Source organism: Macaca thibetana, chromosome 7 (assembly GCF_024542745.1).
Source record: "Macaca thibetana thibetana isolate TM-01 chromosome 7, ASM2454274v1, whole genome shotgun sequence".
Lineage (NCBI taxonomy): Eukaryota > Metazoa > Chordata > Mammalia > Primates > Cercopithecidae > Macaca > Macaca thibetana.
The window spans coordinates 29,791,759-29,815,200 of NC_065584.1; the positions used below are offsets into that span (position 1 = coordinate 29,791,759).

Here is a 23,442-nt window from a genome sequence, read left to right on the forward strand (position 1 = left end):
CATGGGGTTCCGTGTTGTTCCATTGACCTCTGCCCGTCTCTCTCGTCTCATTTTGTACCACATGCCCTATCGTTCACTCTAGTCTATCACTCGGGCCTCCCTCCATGTCCTTCAGTGAGCCAAGCTCATTGCCACGTCAGGGCTTTTAGGCCTGCAGTTCCCTCTCCAGGGCTGGCTACAAGGGCATGCAGCTGCCCTGCATTGAGAAAGCCTGCACATGTGGTTTAATGCCCTGCAGTCATTGTGGAAGTCGGAATAATGCCCCTGCCACCTGAGATGGACACATCCAGCTCCCTGGAATCTATGAAAGTGTTACCTTACATGGCACAGGGAATGAAGACTGCCGAAGAAATGAAGGCTTCTTTCTTTCCCCTTCCTTGCTGCCTTCCTTCCTCCCTCCGTCCCTCCTTTCCTCCCTCCCTTCTTTCCTTCCTTCCTTCCTTGCTTCTCTCCCTCCCTCCCTCCTCTCTCTCTCTCTCTTTTTCTTTCTTTCAGACTGAGTCTCACTCTGTCACCCAGGCTGGACTGCAATGGCACCATCTTGGCTCATTGCCACCTCCACCTCCCTGGTTCAAGTTATTCTCATGCCTCAGTCTCCCAAGTAGCTGGGACTACAGGCGCACACCACCATGCTTGGTCAATTTTTGTATTTTTAGTAGAGATGGGGTTTCACCATGTTGTCCAGGCTGGTCTTGAATGCCTGGCCTCAAGTGAACCACTCACCTCAGTCTCCCAAAGTGCTAGGATTACAGGCATGAGCCACCACACACAGCCAGTTTAATTTCTTAATCTGCTGACCTTGATAGTGAGATTATCCAGAATTACTCAGATTGGCCTGGTGAATCACCAGGGCTTTTATAAGTGGCAGAGAAGAGAAGGGAGCCAGGGAGATGGAAGGGGGAGAAGGACTTAGCCAGATGTCACAGGCTTTGAAGATGGAGGAATGGGACCATGAGCCAAGGAATGTGGACAGCCTTTACAAGCTGGGGGAAAAAAAAAGGAAAATAATTCTCCCCTAGAGCCTCCAGAAGAATCGCAGCTCTGCTGACACCTTAATTTTCTCCCAGTAAGAACCGTTCCAGACTTCTGACCTTCAGAACTAGAAGAGAATGAATGCATTGTTTGAAGCCACTATGTTTGTGAACATTTGAGCAGTCACAGGAAACTAATACAGTCATAGGAAGCTACTATATTAGTAGCTGCCACCTCCACCTCCCTGGCTCAAGCTATTCTTGAATTTGAAATTTTTGAATTTGTATTTCGGAAGTGAAGTCTGACGGGACAAAGGAAGGTATGCTGGGAGATTCAGCTCCACACAGTCCTACCTCCTTGGCTGACCATTCCCTGCCCCCACTACCCCAGCTCCACCCTGCCTCCCTACTTCTTTTTTCTTTTTTGAGACAGGGTCTCACTCTGTCCCCCAGGCTGGAGAGCAGTGGTGCAATCCCCGCTTGCTGCAGCCTTGACTTCCTGGGTTCAAGCAATTCTCCTGCCTCTGCCTCCCGAGTAGCTGAGGAGGTGCATGCTACCACACCTAGCTAATTTTTATATTTTTAGTTTCACCATGTTGCCCAGGCTGGTCTCAAACTCCTGATCTCAGGTCATCCACCGGCATCGGCCTCCCAAAGTGCTGGGATTACAGGCCAGCCACCACGTCTGGCCCCACCTCCCTACTTCTAACTGCCATCATTGCTCTCTGCAACCAGTGCACCGGGAAGGGGAGGCCTGCATTGTGCCATTGCTCCCCATCCCTGCAGGTGGTCTTGACATAGGCAGGCGGAGGGTTGGGGGGGTCACACAGGTGTGACGTGTTATCCAGCCCCAACCTAAACTAGAACAGCCACAGCAAGCTGAGCACACAGCTTGGCAGGCACCTCTCACCCACCCCCATCCAGATCCTAAGCACGCCCCAGCACACAGCTTGCCATTTCCTGGGAGCTGCCCATCCTTTGAAGATTGGGGCAGCAGGGCCATGGGAAGGGAGGTTTCCCCACGCCCAGCCAGAGCCCAGCATTTTCATTTTGCACTAGTCCTCGTAATCACATGGCCGGCCCCGCCTCTTCCTCTAACAGTCTCCCCACAGCCCTTCACTTGATAGTTCTTTGATCATTCTTCAGTTTCAGCTGAAAAACGTCATGCGAGAGAGCCCTTCCCAGCCTCTCTCTCAGCCACTCTTTATCCCGTGACTACATTTTATCTCCTTTAGGGCACTCAGCAAGAGCTGAAATGACCTTGTTTACTTACCACATTGATTTCCTGAAAAGTGTACACTGAGACCACTGTGTGTGTGTCAAGCACTGTTCTTAGTGCTGCAGACACAGCAGCAAGCAATCCAAACAAGTCCCCTATCCTCCTGAAGCGGATGTGTTCTGAGTTCCATCATTGTGAATTATCTCTTGTCCTCCCAAGAACAGACCATTGTACACCCAGCACCCCACACAGTGCCTGGCATATAGTAAGCATTCAATAAATATCACTGAACAATTGGCTGAATGAATAGTGGCTTAGATACTCTGCACTGTGACCAGGCACAGCAGAGAGACATCCCCCTTCATCCTATAACATGTTAGGGGTTGGGGGGTAAAGGTCTTTTCCATAAGCAAAAAACTGGAGGGGGGCAGGTGCAGTGGCTCACGAGTATAATCCCAGCACTTTGGTAGGCTAAGGCAGGTGGAGAGCTTGAGCCCAGGAGTTCAAGATCAGCCTAGGCAACATGGTGAAACCCCATCTTTACTACAAATACAAAAAGTTAGCTGGGCATGGCAGCACGTGCCTGTATTCCCAGGTGCCTGGGAGGCTGAAGTGGGAGAATCACCTGAGCCTGGGAAGTCCAGGCTACAGTGAGCCATGATTGCGCCACTGCACTCCAGCCTGAGCGACAAGAGTGACACCCTGTCTCAAAAATAATAATAACAAATTGGAAGGAAGAGAAGCTTAAAGACAGATTGGGGGTGTGGGAGGGACAGCACCCCAGTTCCTGAACCACCTTGCCTTAAATTAGCTTCACATATGTCTTGCTGTTATCAGTCAACAGTTTATTTGTATATTTAAGTGAAGTTATTCGGCTAATTGGACATATGTCTCATGGTTCTACAAGGAAAAGTCTATTAAAAAGTCTTGCTGTAACAGGCAAGAGCTTTGAGGGTAGTTTTATTCAGGGACAGGAAGAGAGCTGAGTGGATTTTAATTTGGTAGAAAATAGCTGCTTGGGGCCAAGACAGTGAGAAGTGGGAAATCAAGAACAGGCTATTAGATTATTACTGCTGTTAACAAGCATCTCGATCACCCTTACAGCTGCGGAGTGCCTTCCATCAATTTTATTAGTTATATTACGGCCTTCCATCTAGCCCTGCTATTCCAGCGATTCCCATTTTGGAGCTGTGGCCACCGAGGCAAGATAAACACACCTCATCCACCCAGTACGAGTCTGTCCTCACAGCACCTGCAGCCTAACTTCGTCAACATGTTAATGCATGGGAATTTTCTGAGTCCAAGATGAACAGCCCAAAGGGTTTCAGAAGTTGCAGAGGGCTGAGGGTATGGGAGAGAGGGGGAGAAAAAAACGCTGATGTCTTGAGGCTTGACAGATGGCTCTGATGCCCTGATACAACAGGGAACCCCATGCTGTATGGACCACTGGCCTGGAGGAACCCTGGGAGCTCATCCAGTCCAGATTAGTGAGCCGGGGCGTAGAGTGGTTATAGGCACAGCCTGAGGAGCTGCACCATTTGGCATTAAATCTAAGTTCCCATAGTGGGTTGAACGGTGGCCCCCAAAACAATATGTCCATGACCTAACCCCTGTAATCTGTGACTGTAACCTTATTCAGAAAAAAGGGCCTTTGCAGATATAATTAAGAATGTTTAAGATGAAGCTGGGCATGGTGGCTCACGCCTATAATCTCAGCACTTTGGTAGGCCGAGGCAGGCAGATAACTTGAGCCCAGGAGTTGAAGACCAGCCCGGCCAACACAGCAAAACCCTGTCTCTACAAAAAAAAAATACAAAAATTAGCCAGGCCTGGTGGTGCACGCCTGTAATCCCAACTACTCGGGAGGCTGAGGCAGGAGAATCGCTTGAACCCAGGAGGCAGAAGAGATTGTACCACTCTACTCCAGCCTAGGCAACAGAGCCAGACTGTCTCAAAAAAAAAAAAAGAATTTTTAAGATGAGATCATCCTGGATTGCCCAGGTGGACACTAAATCCAATGACAGTTGTCCTTATTAAAAACAAGAGTAGGCCAGGCGCAGCGGCTCACTTTGGGAGGCCAAGGCAGGCGGATCACAAGGTCAGGAGTTCGAGACCAGCCTGACCAACATGGTGAAACCCCCCATCTCTACTAAAAATACAAAAAATTAGTTGATTCCCCTGTAGCCACACGAGGTGGCAGGCACCTGTAATCCCAGCTACTCGGGAGGCAGGGGAATCGCTTAAACCCGGGGGTCAGAGGTTGCAGTGAGCCAAGATCACACCATTGCACTCCAGTCTAGATGACAGAGCAAGACTCCGTCTCAAAAAAAAAAAAAGAGAGAGAGAAGGTAGAGGAGGTAGAGGCAGATATTGCAGTAATGCAGCTGCAGGAATGCCTGGTGCCTCCAGAAAAGTCAAGGAAGGGTTCTTCCCTAGAATGCTTCCCACTGGCAGCATGGTCCTGAGGGCTCTATGATTTTGGGCCTCTGGCCTGAAGAAATGTAGGAGAATAAACTTCTATTGCCTTAAACCACCCAATTTGTGGTAATTTGTTATGGCAATCACAGGAAATTAATACACCCGCTTGCTAGCTGTGGACCCTTGAACAAGTCACTTCATCTGTCTGTTCATCAGTTTCTTCATCTGTAAAACAGGGATGATAACAATGGTATTTACCTCATAGGGCTACTGTAAAAATTAAATAAGATAATAGAGCCCCCTAAGTACAGTGCAGCAGAAGCCATCTGCATCCATTTGTGCTACTATAACAAAATCCTTGAGACTGGATCACTTTTTAAAAACAAAACAAAACAAAACATTGTTTTAAATAGTTCTAGAGGCTGGGAAGCCCATGACCAAGAGATCCACATCTGGCAGGGGCCTTCTTGCTGGGTCATCCCATGGTGGAAGGTAGAAGAGTAAGAGAGCCCATGAAAGGGTGGAGATTGTGGGTGGAGACAGAGAGGGAGAGAGGGAAGGTACCCAAAGTGAACCCATTCTCACAGTAACAGCATTAATCCATTCATGAGGGCAGAGCCCTTATGACCTAACTGAGAAGAAGGTCCTACTTCTCAACACTCTTGCTTTGCAGATTAAGTTTCTAAAACATGAACTTGGAGAGACCCATTGAAACCTTAGTAGAAGCCTACCTGATGAACTCATTAAAAATATGGCTTTTGGCAGGGCTCATGCTTGTAATCCCAGCACTTTGGGAGGCCGAAGCAGGGGGACTGTTTGAGCCCAGGAGTTCTAAACCAGCCTGGGTAACATAATGAAACCTCATCTCTATAAAAAATACAAAAATTAGCCAGGCACGGTGGTGCAAGCCTGCAGTCCCAGCTATTCAGGAGGCCAAGATGGGAGGATCAATTGAGCTCAAGAGGCAGAGGCTGCAGTGATGCAGTGAGCCATGATCATGCCACTATACTCCAGCCTGGACACCAGAGTGAGGCTTTCCCGGCCTTACCTCAGAATCACTGACAATAAATCTTCAGTGTACAGGACCAAGGAATGTGTACCAAGGCCCCCCAGGTGACTGACTGTCTGACAGGTTGGGAACCACCTGGGTGCTGTCCCATTCCCACCTTGATGCCAGACATAAAATCTCTTCTGTTTCTAGAAAGCTGCCCTCCAGATACAGACTTCATAGCTGCTCTGGGTGAAGGACACTTGGCTTGGTTGCATGAGAATGATAAACAATGAATTCAAAATACTGCTTAATTCTGGTTATGCAGGAAGAAGGCTGGAGTCAGGAAAGAAGTACCCACGGGCTACAACTGCATGGGTAAGGTATTATTTCTGAAATTGGGCAATAAGCATGAGGGTGATCACTGAATTATTTTTAAACTTTGTCTTAGGTCTTAAATATTTCACATTTTTAAAAATACAAGCTGTATGCAGATATGGAAAAATAAAATGCTGGTATTGGCCATGGTCCCTAGGTAACTAGTAAGCCTAGACCAAGGATACTTCTAGGCACTCCAGTACTAAATTACCTCAGCCACAGGGAAGTCCTAGCTTATGCCTACCCCGCATCTCTCATCATGTTGCCACATCCATTTCCAGCAGAGGTGGAAACAGCTCAGAAGCACCCAGTCCAGGGCAGGTAGAAAACTGCTGGAGGTTTTCAGTGGGAAAAGCAATCAGCAATGAAAATCCCAGCCTGGGTTGGTCTGGGATAGGGTCTGAGATGGGCAAGGGCAGGCTGAAACCAGGGTTACTCCAGCTCCTGCCCCACAGAGGGCCTTGTTAGAAGTGCAAGTCCTCACAATGCAGGACCTTCTCTGCGGAGGTGGGTGTTCTGCCTGCTCCACTTACCCTGTAGAACCAGGTGCTGGGGGCAAGTGGAGGGCAGCTCTGCAGTAGCAGGAAGCCCACCCACGTGTCCAGGCAGCCCACATAGGTGAGGGAGCTTCAGACATGCACAGGAGAGGAACTGTGTGCTGCTCAGAATGGAGAGATGCCCAGCACACAGCAACGGGCTCATACCACCAAAAACCCAGGGGTTTATTTTGTTTCATTATAGCTGTGGCCCTTGGAAAAGATCACTGCTTTAGAACCACAGCAGCAAATACCATCACATCAGGCATCTCCAATCCTAAAGCAGCCACAGGAGATAAACAGTGTGAGCTAGGAAAAGAGAAGAGCTGGAAAGAGAGTAGCCAAACACAGTGGGGTAAAGATCGAGGCAAGAGTGGGTGCAAGCCAGGGCGTAGCCCAGCAGCATCTGCTACGGATGCCGCAGCCTTGTTTCTCAAAGTACGACCTTGCAGCGGTGATGGTATGCAAAAGGTGGTACAAGAGGCAATTTCAGCTGGTACCCAGAATGTTTATTTGCATATGCATTAGATAGACAAAGAGAGAGAGAAAATCAAACCTGTAATTTCACAGATATTTTTGCTTAGAACAAAGCCAAGTAAAGGAAAGTGTCGACAGGATGAAAAATATCACAGAAATACCTGAATAGTTGGTTATAAAGAAGTGTATGGGAATAATAAACAATGAATTTAAAATACTGCTTAATTCTGGATACGCAGGAAGAAAGCTGGAGTCAGGGAAGAAGTACCCACGGGCTATAACTGCATGGGTAAAGTGTACTATTTCTGAAATTGGGCAATGAGCATGAGGGTGATCACTGAATCATTTTTTATACTTTGTCTTAGGTCTTAAATACTTCACATTTCTTAAAATACAAGCTGTATACAGATATGGAAAAATAAAACGCTGGTGTTGGCCATGGTCCCTAGGTAACTAACAAGTCTAGACCAATTGAGAGGGTAACTGGCATTTCCCTGATTGCCTACGACCTACAGAGAAGCCACCACACAGTGAGCCCAATCTCCAGGAATAATCACATTTTCTCCCAGGCCCACCACATTTACCCCCAGGACTCCCACTGATGGTCACGGACCCTACCAAGTTTCTCCCCAGGCCACATCAAGGCTCAAGAACCTACTCCTACAGAATTCTCCAGAACCAGAATGGTTTTGAGGTCAGGGCCACTGTGGAAAACTGCACAGATTTCAATGCAGTATTCAGAAAGCTAAAAAGGAGGTGCTAGACTCACAGACTCTGTCTCCCTAATTCCAAAGAACTGGTCCTCAGATGACCCAACCAGAACGAATTAAATGCAGCTCATGCTCCTGCAGAAATTATCACAAACTCCGAGAAAGCCAGTCACCAAGATAGCAAGGATTCAATTTCTCTCCTCCTCTATGCAGAGCACTCTCAGGCAAACATTCCGTGATGACAAATGAAAGCAGCAAAAGCGGGTCTAGAGGCACGCTTGAAAACTCACTGAAAAGATTCCATGCCAGGTCGACAGGTGCTGCACATGCAAAGGAGCTGGGGCTCAACGAGACCCAGACCACTACTCCAGGAGGAACGCATTCCAGCCCCATCTCCCAAGAAAAGCTACCCCCCAACACGCCCAGCTTGCCTGGAAGTTAGGTGTGCTGTCAGGATTCAGGAGAAATAATTCCAGACCAGGGGCCAGAGTTGTAATAGACCCTTATCAGTCCTGTAGCTGGTCATTTCTTGCCTTCTGCCCCCCCACCCTCAACTATGACAACTTGAAGGCAGAGGTCAAATCTTATTTCCCATTTTCTCCTCTGAACCTCACCCTGTACCTGACACAGAGCAGGCTCAATTAAAGTTGGCTAAAGTAACAGATGGATGGAAGGATGGTGAAGAAATGTCCTGGTTTGGCCAGACCAGATCTCAGGTTTCAGGGAATATTCCTGAAGAACCAGACATTGCTACAGTTCCCTTTGCAGAAGAACAGGATCTTTAAAACGCTTAGTGAATTATACCTTCACTAGACTGGTAGGATGGTTATCCTCAAAACTGGCAGTTGTTCAATAGCTTCGGAGTTGCAACTCTTTCCTGAAGCAAAGAGCTAGCACCTATCAATTCCTTTTGAAGGGTCTACCCTCCCCTCCATAGGGGAATGCCAAATATTTGTTGAGCTAACTGTTTTATTGATTAAATGAGTAAAGGAACTTCAGGGAGGTGGCTCTGTTGCCCTTCTTCCTCCTCCGGTGTTTCCCAAATCCATCCCAGGCAGCAGCAGAACCTCAGGCTCAGAGGAGGGTGGGTGAAGAGGTAGGAGGAGTGACTCCAGCAGCAGCAGCCAGTTGGCAAGAACTGCTGCACAGGCATCTTTGTGTCTACTTTCTGTCCAGCTTGGTGCTTTTCTCCAGATTGGAAGCAAATATACAGGGAGATGACAGAGTAAAAAGTGCAAAGCACATGAGACCGGGCGATATCTGAACATCAAGATCAAGTTCATGATATGCTACACACCTGCTGGGGATGTGAGAAATCACATCACTGGCCAGGTGCAGTGGCTCACGCCTATAATCACAGCACTTTGGGGATTACAGCTGAGGCGGGCGGATCATATGAGGTCAGGAGTTCGAGACCAGCCTGGCCAATATGGTGAAATCCCGTCTCTACTAAAAATACAAAAATTAGCCAGGCATGGTGGCATGCGCCAGTAGTCCCAGCTATTCAGGAGGCTGAGGTAGAAGAATTGCTTGAACCCAAGAGGTAGAGGCTGCAGTGAGCTGAGATCACGCCACTGCACTCCAGCCTGGGCGACAGTGAGACTCCGTCTCAAAAAAAAAAAGAAAAAGAAGAAATCACATCACCTCTCCAGAACTCTACTTCCACATCTGTACATTAGAGGCTTGAGCTGGCTGATGCCCAAGACGTCTTTCTCAAGTGCAATGGAATAGTTATAGAGTTGTCACCTGACCTTAGCCCCTTACTCTGCCCCTCCAACCAATATCCACAGGCCAGAAATTGGAGTCCCTTTTTCTCCAAAACAGTCTACCATATCCCATGGTAATAAAGGTTGATGGCGGCCAGGCATTGTGGCTCACACCTGTAATCCCATCCCAACACTTCGGGAGGTCAAGACAGGAGGATCGCTTGAGCCCAGGAGATCGAGGCTGCAGTGAGCCGAGATCACGCCACTGCACTTCAGCCTGGGCAACAAAGCAAGACCCTGTCTCAAAAAATAAATAAATAAATAAATAAAATAAAATAAAAGTTGACAGTGTCTGACTCTTGTCTCTAAGTGCAGATTTTAGTAATGCCAAAATAACTCTCCCATACTCCAACCCAAAGCACCCTATGTTCCTAAACAAGGTCAGATGTAAAGATTAGCAGAATTTTTTAGAAACAAATGGTTCTTACAGCAAATTTACAGCTACCTCCCCTCCCACAATCAGTAGTACCACAGGAGAACATTCTATCCCTATGTTTCACACAACCATGTGGAGGGAGCCCTAGTATGCATAACGCTCCTGACCTCTCTCTCCCGCTCCTTCACTCCTTGTGGGAGAGATAATCACCAATCAGATTAAGGAATTTAGGAGAAGAAACAGAGTTTGCTCAGCTCACCCCTTCCTCTCTCCCCTCCGTTGGGGATCTGCTTATCTGCAGAGCATTGATTTTCAGCTCCTTCCTCTTCTAAGAGGCAGTACCCCAACTGAGAGGCTTGTCCAGCCGTGTCTGTGCCTGGGTAGGTAAGCCTCTCAAATCCAGAGGTGAAGTTCAGCAAGCTCACTTGCTCCAGACCCCAGACTATCTCCTCAGCCCTGTGTCTATCAGTAATGAAGCTGATGAATATTGATCACCACCTGGCAGGGTCCTGCATCTCCCTGACTCTGCTTCTCAGGCAAGGAAGAGAAGGATATTAATTATTACTTGTAGTCCAAATATTGGGCACTGTAGTAACTAACCGAACAAACACATACTACTGACCTGAAACATCTGATACCACAGAAGCCCAGGGACCTACCTGGTAACAAGAATTTGAGCTTAGTTAAAAAACTTCACACTCAAAGTAGCAATCAAGATCCCCTCCAGCATTACAACTCTCATTTTAAAAAGAAAAGGTTCCTGTTCTTGTTCTCTCTCACACGCACACAGACACATATACACGTGTAGGTTCACACACCTACCTACTGTCCAACACAAAAGCTGGCAAGTGGTACTGGTATTTAAAAAAAAAAAATCAATAACTGGCTGGGGACAGTAGCTCATGCCGGTAATCCCAGAACTTTAGGAGGCTGAGGTGGGAGGATCACTTGTCCCCAGGAGTTTGAGACCAGCATGGACAACATAACAAGACTCTGTCTCATATTTCATAAAAAAAAAAAAAAAAAAAAAAAAAAAAAACATTGGCCAGGCACGGTGGCTCACGCCTGTAATCCCAGCAATTTGGAAGACCAAGGCAGGTAGATCATTTGAGGTCAGGAGTTCGAGACTAGCCTGGCCAAGATGGTGAAACCCTGTCTATACCAAAAAAATACAAAAATTAGTCGGGCATGGTGGCATATGCCTGTAATCCTAGCTACTCGGGAGGCCAAGATGGGAGAATCACTTGAACCTGGGAGGCAGAGGTTGCAGTAAATAGAGGTTGCCGTGAGCAGAGATCGTACCACTGCACTCTGGCCTGGGCAACAAAGCAAGACCCTGTCTAAAAAAAAAAAAAAAAATCCAATGATGCAATAACTTTAAGCATTCTCAGTCACTGAAGGCTTAATAAACAACTTTACTGGAGAATTTTCCATGGCTCCCTATTGTCTATGGCTTAAAACCTGGCCTTGAGTCACTCCGTCACCTAGCTCTAATACTATTTGCCACTATGTCCCTTCACTCTCCTAGTCTCCAGTAACATTGAATTAATCTTTTTCTTATAGATAATCCCCAAAATTTCACCCATTACGCTCGGCCAAAATCACCTTGTCCCCAAGGCTACATGTTTCAATCAACCCACCTTTCCAAACTCAGCTCCCATACCAACTTAACTCATTCAACCTCACCTATTTTAGGCCACTGTCTCTGCTCATGAATGCTTCAGTGGTCTTAACTATTTTAGAGTGTACGAGAGTCGAACAAGTAAGGAAATATATTGTAGATAAGAGGCAGGTTTATCACTGTCAGAGAAAGAGGTGATATTAAAAAAAGGAGAATGCTAATATGGACTCTGTGGTATTGGACTAAAATTGGAGATATAAGTATCAGTTCATAGTTTTTTGCCCAGATACAGTGGCTCACGCCTATAATCCCAGCACTTTGGGAGGCCAAGGCATCAGGATCACTTGAGGCCAGGAGTTCAAGACCAGCCTGGGCAACACAGTGAGAACCTGTCTCTACAAATAATACTTTAAAAAATTAGCCAGGCATGTTGGTGCACACCTGTAGTCCCAACTACTCAGGAGGTTGAAGTGGGAGGATAGCTTAAGCCCAAGAGTTGGAGGCTGCAGTGAACCGTGATCGCACCACTAGCCTGGGTGACACAGCAAGACCATGTCTCAAAAAAAAAAATCTTAGTTTTTTAGTAGAAAGACAGAAGTGTGTGTATGTGTGAGTGAGTGTACACACATATATATCCTCACTCTGTCTCCTAGAAGGGCCTAGAAGCAATGGTACCCCAGTAGCAAAACGAATACCTGACCTCCACATCTTGGTTTCTGAATACCATTCTCCAGTAACAGGAACCAGGGCTCCTTGGAAGAAGTAATTGATTCCAGGGCAAGGAAAATACAGGATAAGCCTGAAGTATCTTTCAGTATAAGAATGTGAGGCAGTGCTCAAAATAGGTTGGGGGCATATCAAAAGGACAGAGGAGCCAACCTGAAAGAGCTCCCAATGGCCACAGGTGGAACCACTTGAGCAATAAAATAATGATTGTTTTGCATATAAAGGAAAAGTATTGTCTGGATTATATATGGGACATAGACCCCATAGAATAAAATAAATATCCATGAGTTCACAGTGATAAAAAATAATTAAATAGCTGGGTGCAGTGGCTCACGCCTGTAATCCCAACACTTTGGGAGGCCAAGGCAGGCAGATCACCTGAGGTCAGGAGTTTGTGACCAGCCTGTCCAACATGGCAAAACCCTGTCTCTAGTAAAAATACAAAATTAGCTGGTTGTGGTGGTGGGCACCTGTAATCCCAGCTACTCAGGAGGCTGAGGCAGGAGAATCGCTTGAACCCGGGAGGCAGAGGTTGCAGTGAGCTGAGACCGCGCCACTGCACTCCATCCTGGGCAACAAGAGCAAAACTCCATCTCAATAATAATAACAATAATTAAATAACTAGGGGAGAAGGGAAAGGTCTTTCTTATAGAAGAATTCCAATTAATAAATGTATAGAAGAAATGAGGAGAAAAGAATATCATTAACATGTTCATTAAAATGATAAGGAGCTATCAAGGCTAACCCTATGCTCAGGATCTCCTCTCTGGCTGGTTTAAATAATCCACAATGTTAAATTAAGCAAAGCTTCTCATCTCCATTGTTACAAAAGGAACAGGGGCAAAGGCCACCACCATCACTTTGCGGATAGAAAAGCAGAGGTGCTGGCCAAACATGGTGGCTCACGTCTGTAATCCCAGCACTTTGGGAAGCCAAGGCAGGCGAATCACCTGAGGTCAAGAGTTCAAGACCAGACTGGCCAACATGGTGAAACCCCATCTCTACTAAAAACACAAAAATTGGGCCAGGCGCAGTGGCTCATGCCTGTAATCCCAGCACTTTGGAAGGCCGAGGTGGGCAGATCATGAGGTCAGGAGATGGAGATCATCCTGGCTAACACGGTAAAACCCTGTCTCTACTAAAAATACAAAAAATTAGCTGGGCGTGGAGGCACACACTTGTAGTCCCAGCTACTCGGGAGGCTGAGGCAGGAGAATCACTTGAACCCAGGAGGTGGAGGTTGCAGTGAGCCGAGATCACGCCACTGCACTCCAGCCTGTGCGACAAAGCAAGACTCTCGTTCAAAAAAAAAAAAGCCTTTTAAAAACTAAAAAAATAAAAGCAGAGGTGCTTGGCAGTGGAGTAGGACTAGGTGCCAGGGGACCTGGCTCCAGGTCCAACATGGCTCCAATCCTACCCAGCACCATCCAAACCTCTCTGCACCCTCCCTTAGGCACTAACATTTTTGAATTTCATTTCTTCCCTTGAGTTACGGGCCGTCCTGTGACTATCAACACTCCATTTATGCTTAAAAGATCCAGCATGTTTAAGTGACAAACTGAGGGCCATAGAAAAAAAGAAAAAGAAAAAAAATAACCCCAGTATGCTTCTCCAAGAATCCATACTATATAAGGACTCATTTGGCTGCAAAGAACAGCAAACTTAACTCAAACCACCTTGGGCAAAAAAAGAGAATTTCCTGATAGATATAACTGAAATTCCAGTCGTAGTCTAGCTTCCATTTCAGCTAGATCCAGGAACTCAAATTATGCATTTCTATGCAATATTAGCTTCATTCACAGACAGGCTTTCCCTTCATAGTGGCAAAGATGGCTGCCAACAGCTCCAAGCCAACATCTTACACTCTCAGCTCACACAGCAGAAAAGAGAGAGCGGCTCTTCCCAGAAAAGTCCTGCGCACTGGCCAGAACTGGCTCAGGTACTCAGGCTCCCTGAATCAATCTCTAGAGCCAGCAGAATGGACTCTGCTAATCACCTGGCTAATAAGGGTGGGGTGAGCCCTTCCCAAACTCAGAGTATACGTCAACACAGCGGCTCCCCAGAGAAAAGTTTATATGCTGTTCCCCAAAATGAGAATGGCTTCTAAGCTGAACAACTAGCAAATATCCACTACATCCCAAACCCTCATCAGAATCAACTCCATCCTCCCTCCTCCATTCCTAGATGTCTACACCAGCAGTGACTTCTGTATGCTTTATGAATAAGCCAGCTCACACACATCTCAGTTTATAAGCATCCTGAACACCAGGGATCTGGTTCTCCAAAGCATGTGAGCCCCTCCCCACCACCTTAGCTGCCGAGCAAAGGGCCACTAGGCCTCTAGAACACACTTCTTCACGTTGGCTCTCAGCCCTCTGGTTCCAGAGCTGAGTCACTGAGATCCCAGCCTGCCTGCGCCAACCTTGAAAGTGCTCGAAGTCACCGCCTGATGAGCTAGCCTCCTGGCTCTGACATACTCTGGGACCTGGAGATGCCGGCTTGACAGTTGAGATAATTATGTTTTACCCTTCACTCATTCCTTTATCAGCCACGCTGACAAGAAGGCATAAGCGCTCCAATGGAAGAAGACACTCCTGCGGTATTTACTCGTGCTCTTAGCGCCAGCCAGCTCCCCCTTCCCAGGCACAACTCCCAGAGACGGGTCTACACCCTGTTATCTGGTGCCAGCCACCACGTGCTGCTCCCTTGTCAAATGCCATGCTGCACTTTCCTTACTGCATCCCCTAAAACTGTCAACTTCTCCAGGAGCCACAGTGTCACTGCCTTTCAGATGACTTACATGTGACACGTGACAGGCAACTGTTCTTTTGACACCCCTCGCCTGCCTCCCCTGCAGATTCCATAAAGCAGAGGCCTTGCCCCTGTGTCCGAACCCACAAGCTCTCCGTAGAATGATACACCAGTGGGTGCCAAGGTCCTTAGCACTGGTTAGCTGGAGAAAGAGGGGCAGGGAAACACAGTGGGCAATTATGTCTCAGAAGCAGGGGCTTTGAGATCCTCCATAAAAACTAACATTTCGGCACCTGTAGTTCCAGCTACTTGGGAGGCTGAGGCAGGAGAATCACTTGAACCTGGGAGGCAGAGGTTGCAGTAAGCCAAGATCGCACCACTGCACTCCAGCCTGGGTGACAAGAGCAAAAAACTCCATCTCAAAAAAAAAAAAAAAAAGAACATTTCATTCATTCATTCGTTCATTCGTTCAACAAAACTTTTTCAGGACCTGTCACATCCTGGTGATGGATGCTGCAGACATGGAAATTCACAGCACAGACCAAATCTCTGTCCTCATGGAACATACCTTGTAGGAGACATTTGACTTGTTTTTGATACCTGCTTTGTATTTCACAAGGCACTGAGATATTATCTACATAATCCTGAGAAAGCGGCATAACCGTCTCTAATTTATAGACAAATGGCATCTCCAAAAGGCTAAATGAATTTCCCAAAGCCAAGCCACAAATTCGGGTCTTCTAACTAGTAACTCCGTGCTCTGTCTGGGACCTCCCCAAAGGTAGGGAGGTGGCAGGGTACAGGCTGGCATTGAAACAGACATTAAATCAACGCAGGCCTACGCATCATTGCTAGAGATGCAAGATCAAAAAAACAAAGACTGAATCCCTGATCTAAAGGAACAGATAGTCTAAAAAGAAAGGCACATAACCAACTATCGTCTGTGGCAAGAATAAAGACAAAATGATTAAATTCAAATAGGAAGACATCTCTGGAAAGATGCACAAGAAATAATAATTGCCTCCAGGCAAGAAAATTGGGTACCTGAGGAACAAGGGTAGGAGGGTCATTTTGTATGTTTCAAACACTGTATATTTTGATTTATGTACCATTTGAATGTATTTCCCATTAAATAACACTTTGAAGATGCAATCAGCAAAATCCTGAAGGTAGAAAATTCTACAGGATAAATTATCTGGTTTTTTCAACAAACAAGTAACTCAAAAAAGGGAGAGCGAAGAAATGTTACAGATTTTTAAAGATGTAGAAAACATCAACCTTAATATATTTACCTTATTTGGATATTTTGATCCAGATTTGAACAAACTAACTATACAAAGGCATTTAGGGGCTGGGCACTGTGGCTCACGCCTGTAATCCCAGCATTTTGGGAGGCGGAGGTGGGTGGATCACTTGAGGTCAAGGGTTGGAGACCAGCCTGGCCAACACGATGAAACCCAGTCTCTACTAAAAATACAAAAATTAGCCAAGCATGGTGGTGTACATATGTAATCCCAGCCACTCAGGAGGTTGAGGCAGGAGAATCACTTGAACCCAGGAAGCAGATGTTGCAATGAGCCAAGATCGCACCACTGCACCCCAGACCAGGTGACGGAGTGAGACTCTGTCTCAATGAACATAGAAATAAAAGAAATGAATAACTAAAGGGGGGAAAGATGGCTAACAAGATGGGCAAAATGTTGATAGTTTCTGAAGCTATATGACAGTTCCACCAGAGTTCATTCTACTATTCTCTCTACTCTTGTGGATGGTTGAAATTGCCATAATAAAAAGTTTAAATAAAAATTTAGACATTAATTATTCCATCCACATAGGAAAACTGAGAAGGAAAGCACCACCAAGGGGAGCTTAAGCTGAGTCCAGAAGGATGACGAGGAATTTTCTAAGGGGCAAAGGGCATTCCTGGCTGAGGGGACTGCCTGAGCACAGCCATGCCAATCTATCACAATCTCTAGAGGAGCCAAAGGTATCTACACTTGACCTCAAACTCAACCTACATCCACAAAAAGTGCCCTCTCGTTTGATCTCCCAAGTCTCCGGGATATCTAACCATATATCAACATCAACTACCTTGTTCGAAGTGACGACAGAGAGTTTGGGGTTGACAGCTCGACTCAGAGGCCTACAAGAGGCCCCAGAGTAGCCCTCAGAGGATAGGAAAGCAATTAACCTCTTTCAATTGGGTTTTGCCTGACAAAACAGTTTAGAAGCCAGCTGAGTTATCTGCGGGACAGAGCCTACATCCCTCTTGAGTCATCCCAGACACCCGCACTCCCCAGAAGCACACACGGGCCTCCCGCACAGCACCTTGCAGATTGGTAACTCAGTACCATGGCATTCAGCTTGATGACGGTCTGACAGCACCCCTCAGAAGCGCTGAAACCTCTACATGAAGGAGGAAGCAGTCCTCCCCTCCTTCCTTCCAAAAATTCAGTGGCCAATGCCCCCAGCCTCAATCCCCTACACTGCCCTCTGCCCAACTCCAGCTGTACACAGGAAGCTTCTTGGCTAGGCAGCTGCTTCAGGATTTATTCAATCCTAGGCCAAGTGCAGTGGATCATGCCTGTAATCCCAGCACTTCGGGGGGCTGAGGTGGGAGGATCACTTGAGTGTAGCAGTTCAAGGGTTATCCAGTCCTGGCCTGGTTCAGATGGGTCCCATGGGTTACTTACCTTAGATCTCAGCTGCAAGTACTCCTCTGAGCCATAGGGGACACTCTTCAGGGAAGTGAGGTAGTCATAACTGATGACAGCCGTCTGTGAACCAAGGTGGTGGGGAAAAGCTTAGCACCTGGACATTAAGTACTACTACTCTACCTAAACCTTGCAGTGCAGGTCCCTGACACAACCGCTATGTCTGGGGAAGCAGCCAGTCCCGCCCCTAAGATGCCCGGCCCCTGGATCTTATTCTAGCTAGCTTCCTCCTGTCATTCAGGACTCCGTGCAAATGCCACCTATGCAGAGGCCCACTCTAAAATTGCGCCTCTTACCAGAAACATTCAATTATTTATCACAACAAACCACCATCCAACATTACCTTGCTCATTCGTTTCCTTGTTTATGAACTGTCTCTTCCTATAAGCTTAAACTCTAAGCTCTAGAAGCACAGGGGCTTGTCCTTCCTCTCCATCACTATACCCCAGCACCTTTTACACTGCCAGGTACACTGAGTAAATGCTCAATCAAAGCTAGTTGAATAAAGCTGTTACATAAACTTGGCCGACTTCTCCACATCACAAATAAACATATATGTATGTTTGCTCTAATAGCATAAGTCTTTTTTTTTTTTTTCTTTGAGACAGAGTCTTGCTCTGTCACCCAGGCTGGAATGCACTGGCATGATCTCGGTGATCTTGGCTCACTGCAACCTCTGCCTTCCAGGTTCAGGCAATTCTCCTGCCTGAGTCTCCCAAGTAGCTGAAATTACATGCACGCACCACCACACCCGGCTAATTTTTGTATTTGTAGTAGAGATAGGATTTTGCCATGACGGCCAGGCTGGTCTCGAACTCCTGACCTCAGGTGATCCTCCCACCTCAGCCTCCCAAAGTGCTGGGATAACAGGCATGAGCCACCGCACCTGGCCCTAATAGCATAAGTCTTGATTCCGTGTCCCCTTATCCAGAAAGAATCAGAAAATTCGTCTCCAAGATATCCTAGGCATGGAAGGGCCTTGGGGATTATCTACCCCAAACCTTCCTTCATAGAATTGAGTAACTGGGACCCTAGAAGTTCAGGGACTTACAAAATTGATATTAAGAAGAGTTTCTTCCTCTGCACTCTACAAAGCTTTATTCTATTCGACATATACTTGTTGAACACCAACCACAAGCAAGACTTGGGCACTAAGCAGTGTTCAAGGACAATCCAGACCAGAGCTCTGGCCCTTAAAATTTTGACAGCTTTGTGCCTGGTTTACAAAGCACTGATCCATATCTTCCTCCCTCCTTTCCAACTATTCAAATCTCTAAGATTCCATTTAAAACCTGCTTCTGGCTAACCTGAAGGTATTGAGTTATCTCAGTTGATTGTTCACAGTCAGTCACAGATCATACTCCTTGCTCTACTCATTCCTCCCTTCTCACTATTGCACTTGACTAATCTAAAAATATATATATACAGGCCGGGCATGGTGGCTCACACCTGTAATCCCAGCACTTTGGGAGGCCAAGGCAGGCAAATCACTTGAGGTAAGGAGTTCGAGACCAGTCTGGCCAACATGGTGAAACCCCCTCTCTACTAAAAATATAGAAATTAGCCAGATGTGCTCACTTGAACCCAGAAGGTGAAGGCTGCAGTGAGCCGAGATGAGATCGTGCCACTGCACTCCAGCCTGGGCAACAAAGTGAGACTCTATCTCAAAAAATATATATATATATGGATTTGGATGCATGGATTTGGATTGTTTTTTAATCTATTCTTGCAGGCATTACTCAACCATATATGCGTGTACACACACACACACATGCACGCGCGCGCATAAAATTGGCCTGGCACAGTGGCTCACATCCGTAATCCCAGCACTTTGGGAGACCGAGGTGGACAGACTGCTTGAGCCCAGGAGTTCAAGACCATCCCAGGCAACATAGTAAAACCCTATCTCTACAAAAAAATACAGAAATTGGCCAGGTGTGGTGTCAGGCATCTGAGGTCCCAGCCACTGGAGAAGCTGAGGTGGGAGGATCTCTTGATTCCAGGAGTTGGAGGTTGCAGTAACCCAATATCACACCACTGCATCCCAGCCTGGACGACAGAGCGAGACCCTGTCTCAAAAAAATAAAAATTTATATATATATATTTTTTAATATATATACCTCATTTATGTACATATATAAATATATATAAATTATATATACATAAATTTTGTTTTTTATATATATACACACATACATATATATTACATAAAATAAAACCTGCTACCCCTAGGATACCAATCCTGACTCCCAGGTCACAGCACTCACTCCGGTGTCTGACCATAGTAGCAGGCATCTGAATCACCCATCTTGGCACAATGCATGGATTTAGATTGTTTTTTAACCTATTCATGTAGGCATTCCTCACCCAGAAGCTACTTCGTAGCTGGGTCTAAGTAGGACAGTTTGTTTCTGTCCCTCAAAGCATGTAAGACAATGCTCGACCAAAAAAGGGCACTCGGTAAACACTTGGGAATTGTTTCATATTCCGTAGCCTGATTATCCAAAGTCTATTTGTCGGTATTGGTTCTATGACTCGGCTCAGCCTTAAGGACAGGCACGGCAGTGCCCTCCCCTCTGAGCCAGGACTCAAAGGACACCCGACAATACTGAGTATTAAGGAGACGGTGAGATGACAACCACAACAGACTGTGCATCAGACTGAATCTACATCAAGAGGAAGAAAGCATGAGCTCATCCTGCAGCAGATAAAGGAGGAAAGCTAGCATGAGGCATGTGGCCATCTACCCACCAATGGGACAATTCTACAGGAATGTCTGGGAGAGTTGCTGTCAGCAGAGTTAGGAGGACATGATCACACCAGGATGATGATCCTGTTGAGCCACTGGAGAAAACCTCTAACCATAAAATATTCAGCTCAGGTTCTCTGTCAGTTTGGAGATTGGAGGGGATCCCACAAAGTTCTCTGAGGCCTAGACCGTCTGGGTATAAGTCTTGCATCAGGAACCATTCATCCTAGTTCACTGCAGAGAGATCAAGTTTTCTAGCAGAATTTAATCAAAACTGCAAAGTCCTCCTTGCACATGCATTTGCTGAAGAGCACGGCCCCTCTTGGTGTGTTGCTAAAATAAGATACAGAACCTAAAATATAAAGGCTTCAGAACACCGACCCAGTGCAGTCCCATTCTGTGTTACCTTGGGATGACAGGAAACCCTGTGGTACAGGAATAAAGGAATATCAGGTTGTGTATACAGGAATAAAGGAATATGAGGACACACACCCATATGTGTACACCTGTGCAGAGGGAGCTTTTGCACATGGAAGGATACACAAGTATCTCCACGTATGTATAACAGGCATGTCTATCTGCTGCATGTATGAACACCTGCAAGTAATCCTGCAGCTTCTCTGCTACCCGCAATGGGAAAAACCTACCGTAGCAACTGCTCTGCCCACCCTGACAGCGCCAAAGTCATTAGGGTCCAAGTACTTGTTACTGTAGAGGTAGATGCCAGAGGCAGCAAGAGCCATGCTGGTCCATGAAGCAAGCTTGAGAGCCTTTCTGGCCATGTCCCCTTCTTTCCTGCAGAAAAAAGGATAGTCGAGAAAGAACAGCAGTTAAGAGTTTCATAGTTAGCCAAACTGAAGTTCAAATCCCAGCTCTACCACTTAGATTATATGACCTTGGGTCATTTCGTTAATCTCACTGAGCCTTAGTTTCTTCGTGTGTAAAACAGGATAATAACTAACTCAAAAGTAGTTGGGATAAAATGAAATAATGCACTTAAAATCCTTAGCATAGTACCTGGGGCAAGTCAGTCCTCAAAGTCCTTCCTTCAACAGTGCCAGGCACTGTTCTAGATACAGGGAGAGACAGTAAACAAAATAAAGTTCTTGTCCACTTGGAGCTTACACAGATAGATCGCTATAGAATATCAGAGCTGGTATAAATTCTGACAAGAAAAGCAGAGAGAGGCTGAACACAGTGGCTCATGTCTGTAATACTAACATTTTAGGAGGCTGAGATGCGCAGATCGCTCGAGTCCAGGAGTTCCAGACCAGCCTGGGCAACAAGATGAAACCCCGTCTCTACAAAAAATACAAAAATTAGCCAGGCGTCACAGCACGTGCCTGTGGTCCCAGCTACTCAGGAGGCTGAGGTGGGAGGATGGTTTGAGCCCAGGAGGAGGAGACTACAGTGAGCTGAGATCATGCCACCACACTATAGCCTGGGTGACAGAGCCAGACCCTGTCTCAAAAAAAAACAAGCAGAGAGGGCAAAGGGATCAGGAGAGAGGAAGACTGTTATTTTAGAAGCAAAGCAGAAGAGCTGGTAAACCATCGCTACTGAGTCTATCATGATACCACAGTGCACACAGAGGCACCACTAGCCCTCTATGCCCAGGTCAAAAGTGGTCAGGCCACAGCCAAAATGGCAGCTGCTCGGCAGCCAGGTGAGCCCTCTGTGTACGGTTGATTTTCAAAACATTTACTTTGGTTAGAGAAGACTAGCCCTTGTCTTGAATGGAGGCTCCTTGAGGGCAAACACCATGACTGCCACTACTCTGCCCACTCACAGTCCTAGAGAGTGTTTTACAGTTAGAGGCTTAATACCTACCTGCTGATTTGATCTGTTCAAATTCATACTCCTAGTCAATGTGACCTTTCCCCACCCTACTTGTACCTGCTCAGTCATTCTTTGGGGTCAGTGCACCCAACAGAGTACTTCCTCTTCAATTCCCGAGCAATTTATATCAGACTAAAGTCCACGACTACAGTTGCAGCTGCCAGGAGAGAGGTGCCACACGAGAGCAGCAGCACGCCACCAAGCCACCTGCAGGCGCCAGCCTTGCACACCTTGTACCCTCATCCCTCTGCTCTGGAATGAATCTGAGCCTGTCACCTTCCTGCTCTGTGCCTGTTTCCCCTTTGTATGGAAACTATCATTACAAACAAGCTTATCTTCATTTTATTTGTCTTTGAAACAGGGTCTTGCTCTGTCGCCCAGGCTGGAGTGCAGTGGCACGATCTCAGCTCACTGCAACCTCCGCCTTCCAGGTTCGAGTGTTTCTCCTGCCTCAGCCTCCCGAGTAGCTGGGATGACAGGTGGCCACCACCATGCCCAGTTAATTTTTGTATTTTTAGCAGAGATGGGGTTTCGCCATGTTGCCTAGGCTGGTCTCAAACTCCCAACCTCAGGCAATTCACCTGCCTCAGCCTCCCAAAGTGCTGGGATTACAGGCATGAGCCACCATGCCAACTCATTTTCTTTAAAGTCTACTTTGACTCATGCCTCATAATATAGTCACATTTTTTTAAATTTATATACATATATATTTACCATCTACTACCCGGAGATGGTGTCAGATCCCATGGGTTGAGGGCCCCGTCCCCAAGACTGCATCCCCCACTTCCCCCTACAACATTAGTCACAAGTCCAGGTCTCTAGAACTTCTGACCAACCAGCTTCAAGTTGGGGTTCCCACAACCCCTTCTTTGGGTTCAATTAAGCTGCTGTAGCAACTCACAGAACTCAGGTACACACTTACATTTGCTGGCTTATTATAAAGGAGACTGCAAAAGATACTGATGAACAGATGTGCAGGGTCAGTTACAGGGAAAGGGCGTGAAGCTTCCAGGACTTCGCTAGGCACACCACACTCTGCAAATCTCCAAGTGCTCAGCTACCAGCCCTCTTGGGCTCTTGGGTTTTTATGGAAGCTTCATGATGTCAGCATTCCTTCCCTCAGTGTATAGGGCAGAACCTACTCTAGGGAGGGCCTTAAGACCCACAATCAGAAAGGTGGGGAAAGACCACAACCCTGCCTTG

At 46.6% G+C, this 23,442-nt stretch overlaps 3 protein-coding genes across 4 annotated transcripts in view; 2 read left to right on the forward strand and 1 right to left on the reverse strand.

The window, feature by feature from the left end:
- The window catches only part of SNW1 (SNW domain containing 1), a 1,184,582-nt gene that overhangs the window by 1,062,981 nt on the left and 98,159 nt on the right, over nt 1–23,442 (forward strand). The gene's annotated exons all lie outside the window — the stretch shown is intronic.
- Nucleotides 1–23,442, reverse strand: part of ADCK1 (aarF domain containing kinase 1) — a 129,671-nt gene that overhangs the window by 90,705 nt on the left and 15,524 nt on the right. Inside the window, exons 2-4 of one of the 2 annotated variants that reach the window (XM_050798776.1) lie at nt 21,622–21,701; nt 21,048–21,195; nt 17,631–17,714 (exon numbers count right to left, since the gene is read on the reverse strand). In XM_050798776.1, the coding sequence (XP_050654733.1) occupies nt 17,631–17,714; nt 21,048–21,195; nt 21,622–21,623 (234 nt within the window). In that variant the 5' untranslated portion in view covers nt 21,624–21,701. The remainder of the gene's footprint in view (nt 1–17,630; nt 17,715–21,047; nt 21,196–21,621; nt 21,702–23,442) is intronic. The other variant, XM_050798777.1, reaches the window with a different exon arrangement.
- Nucleotides 1–23,442, forward strand: part of ALKBH1 (alkB homolog 1, histone H2A dioxygenase) — a 187,471-nt gene that overhangs the window by 24,236 nt on the left and 139,793 nt on the right. The gene's annotated exons all lie outside the window — the stretch shown is intronic.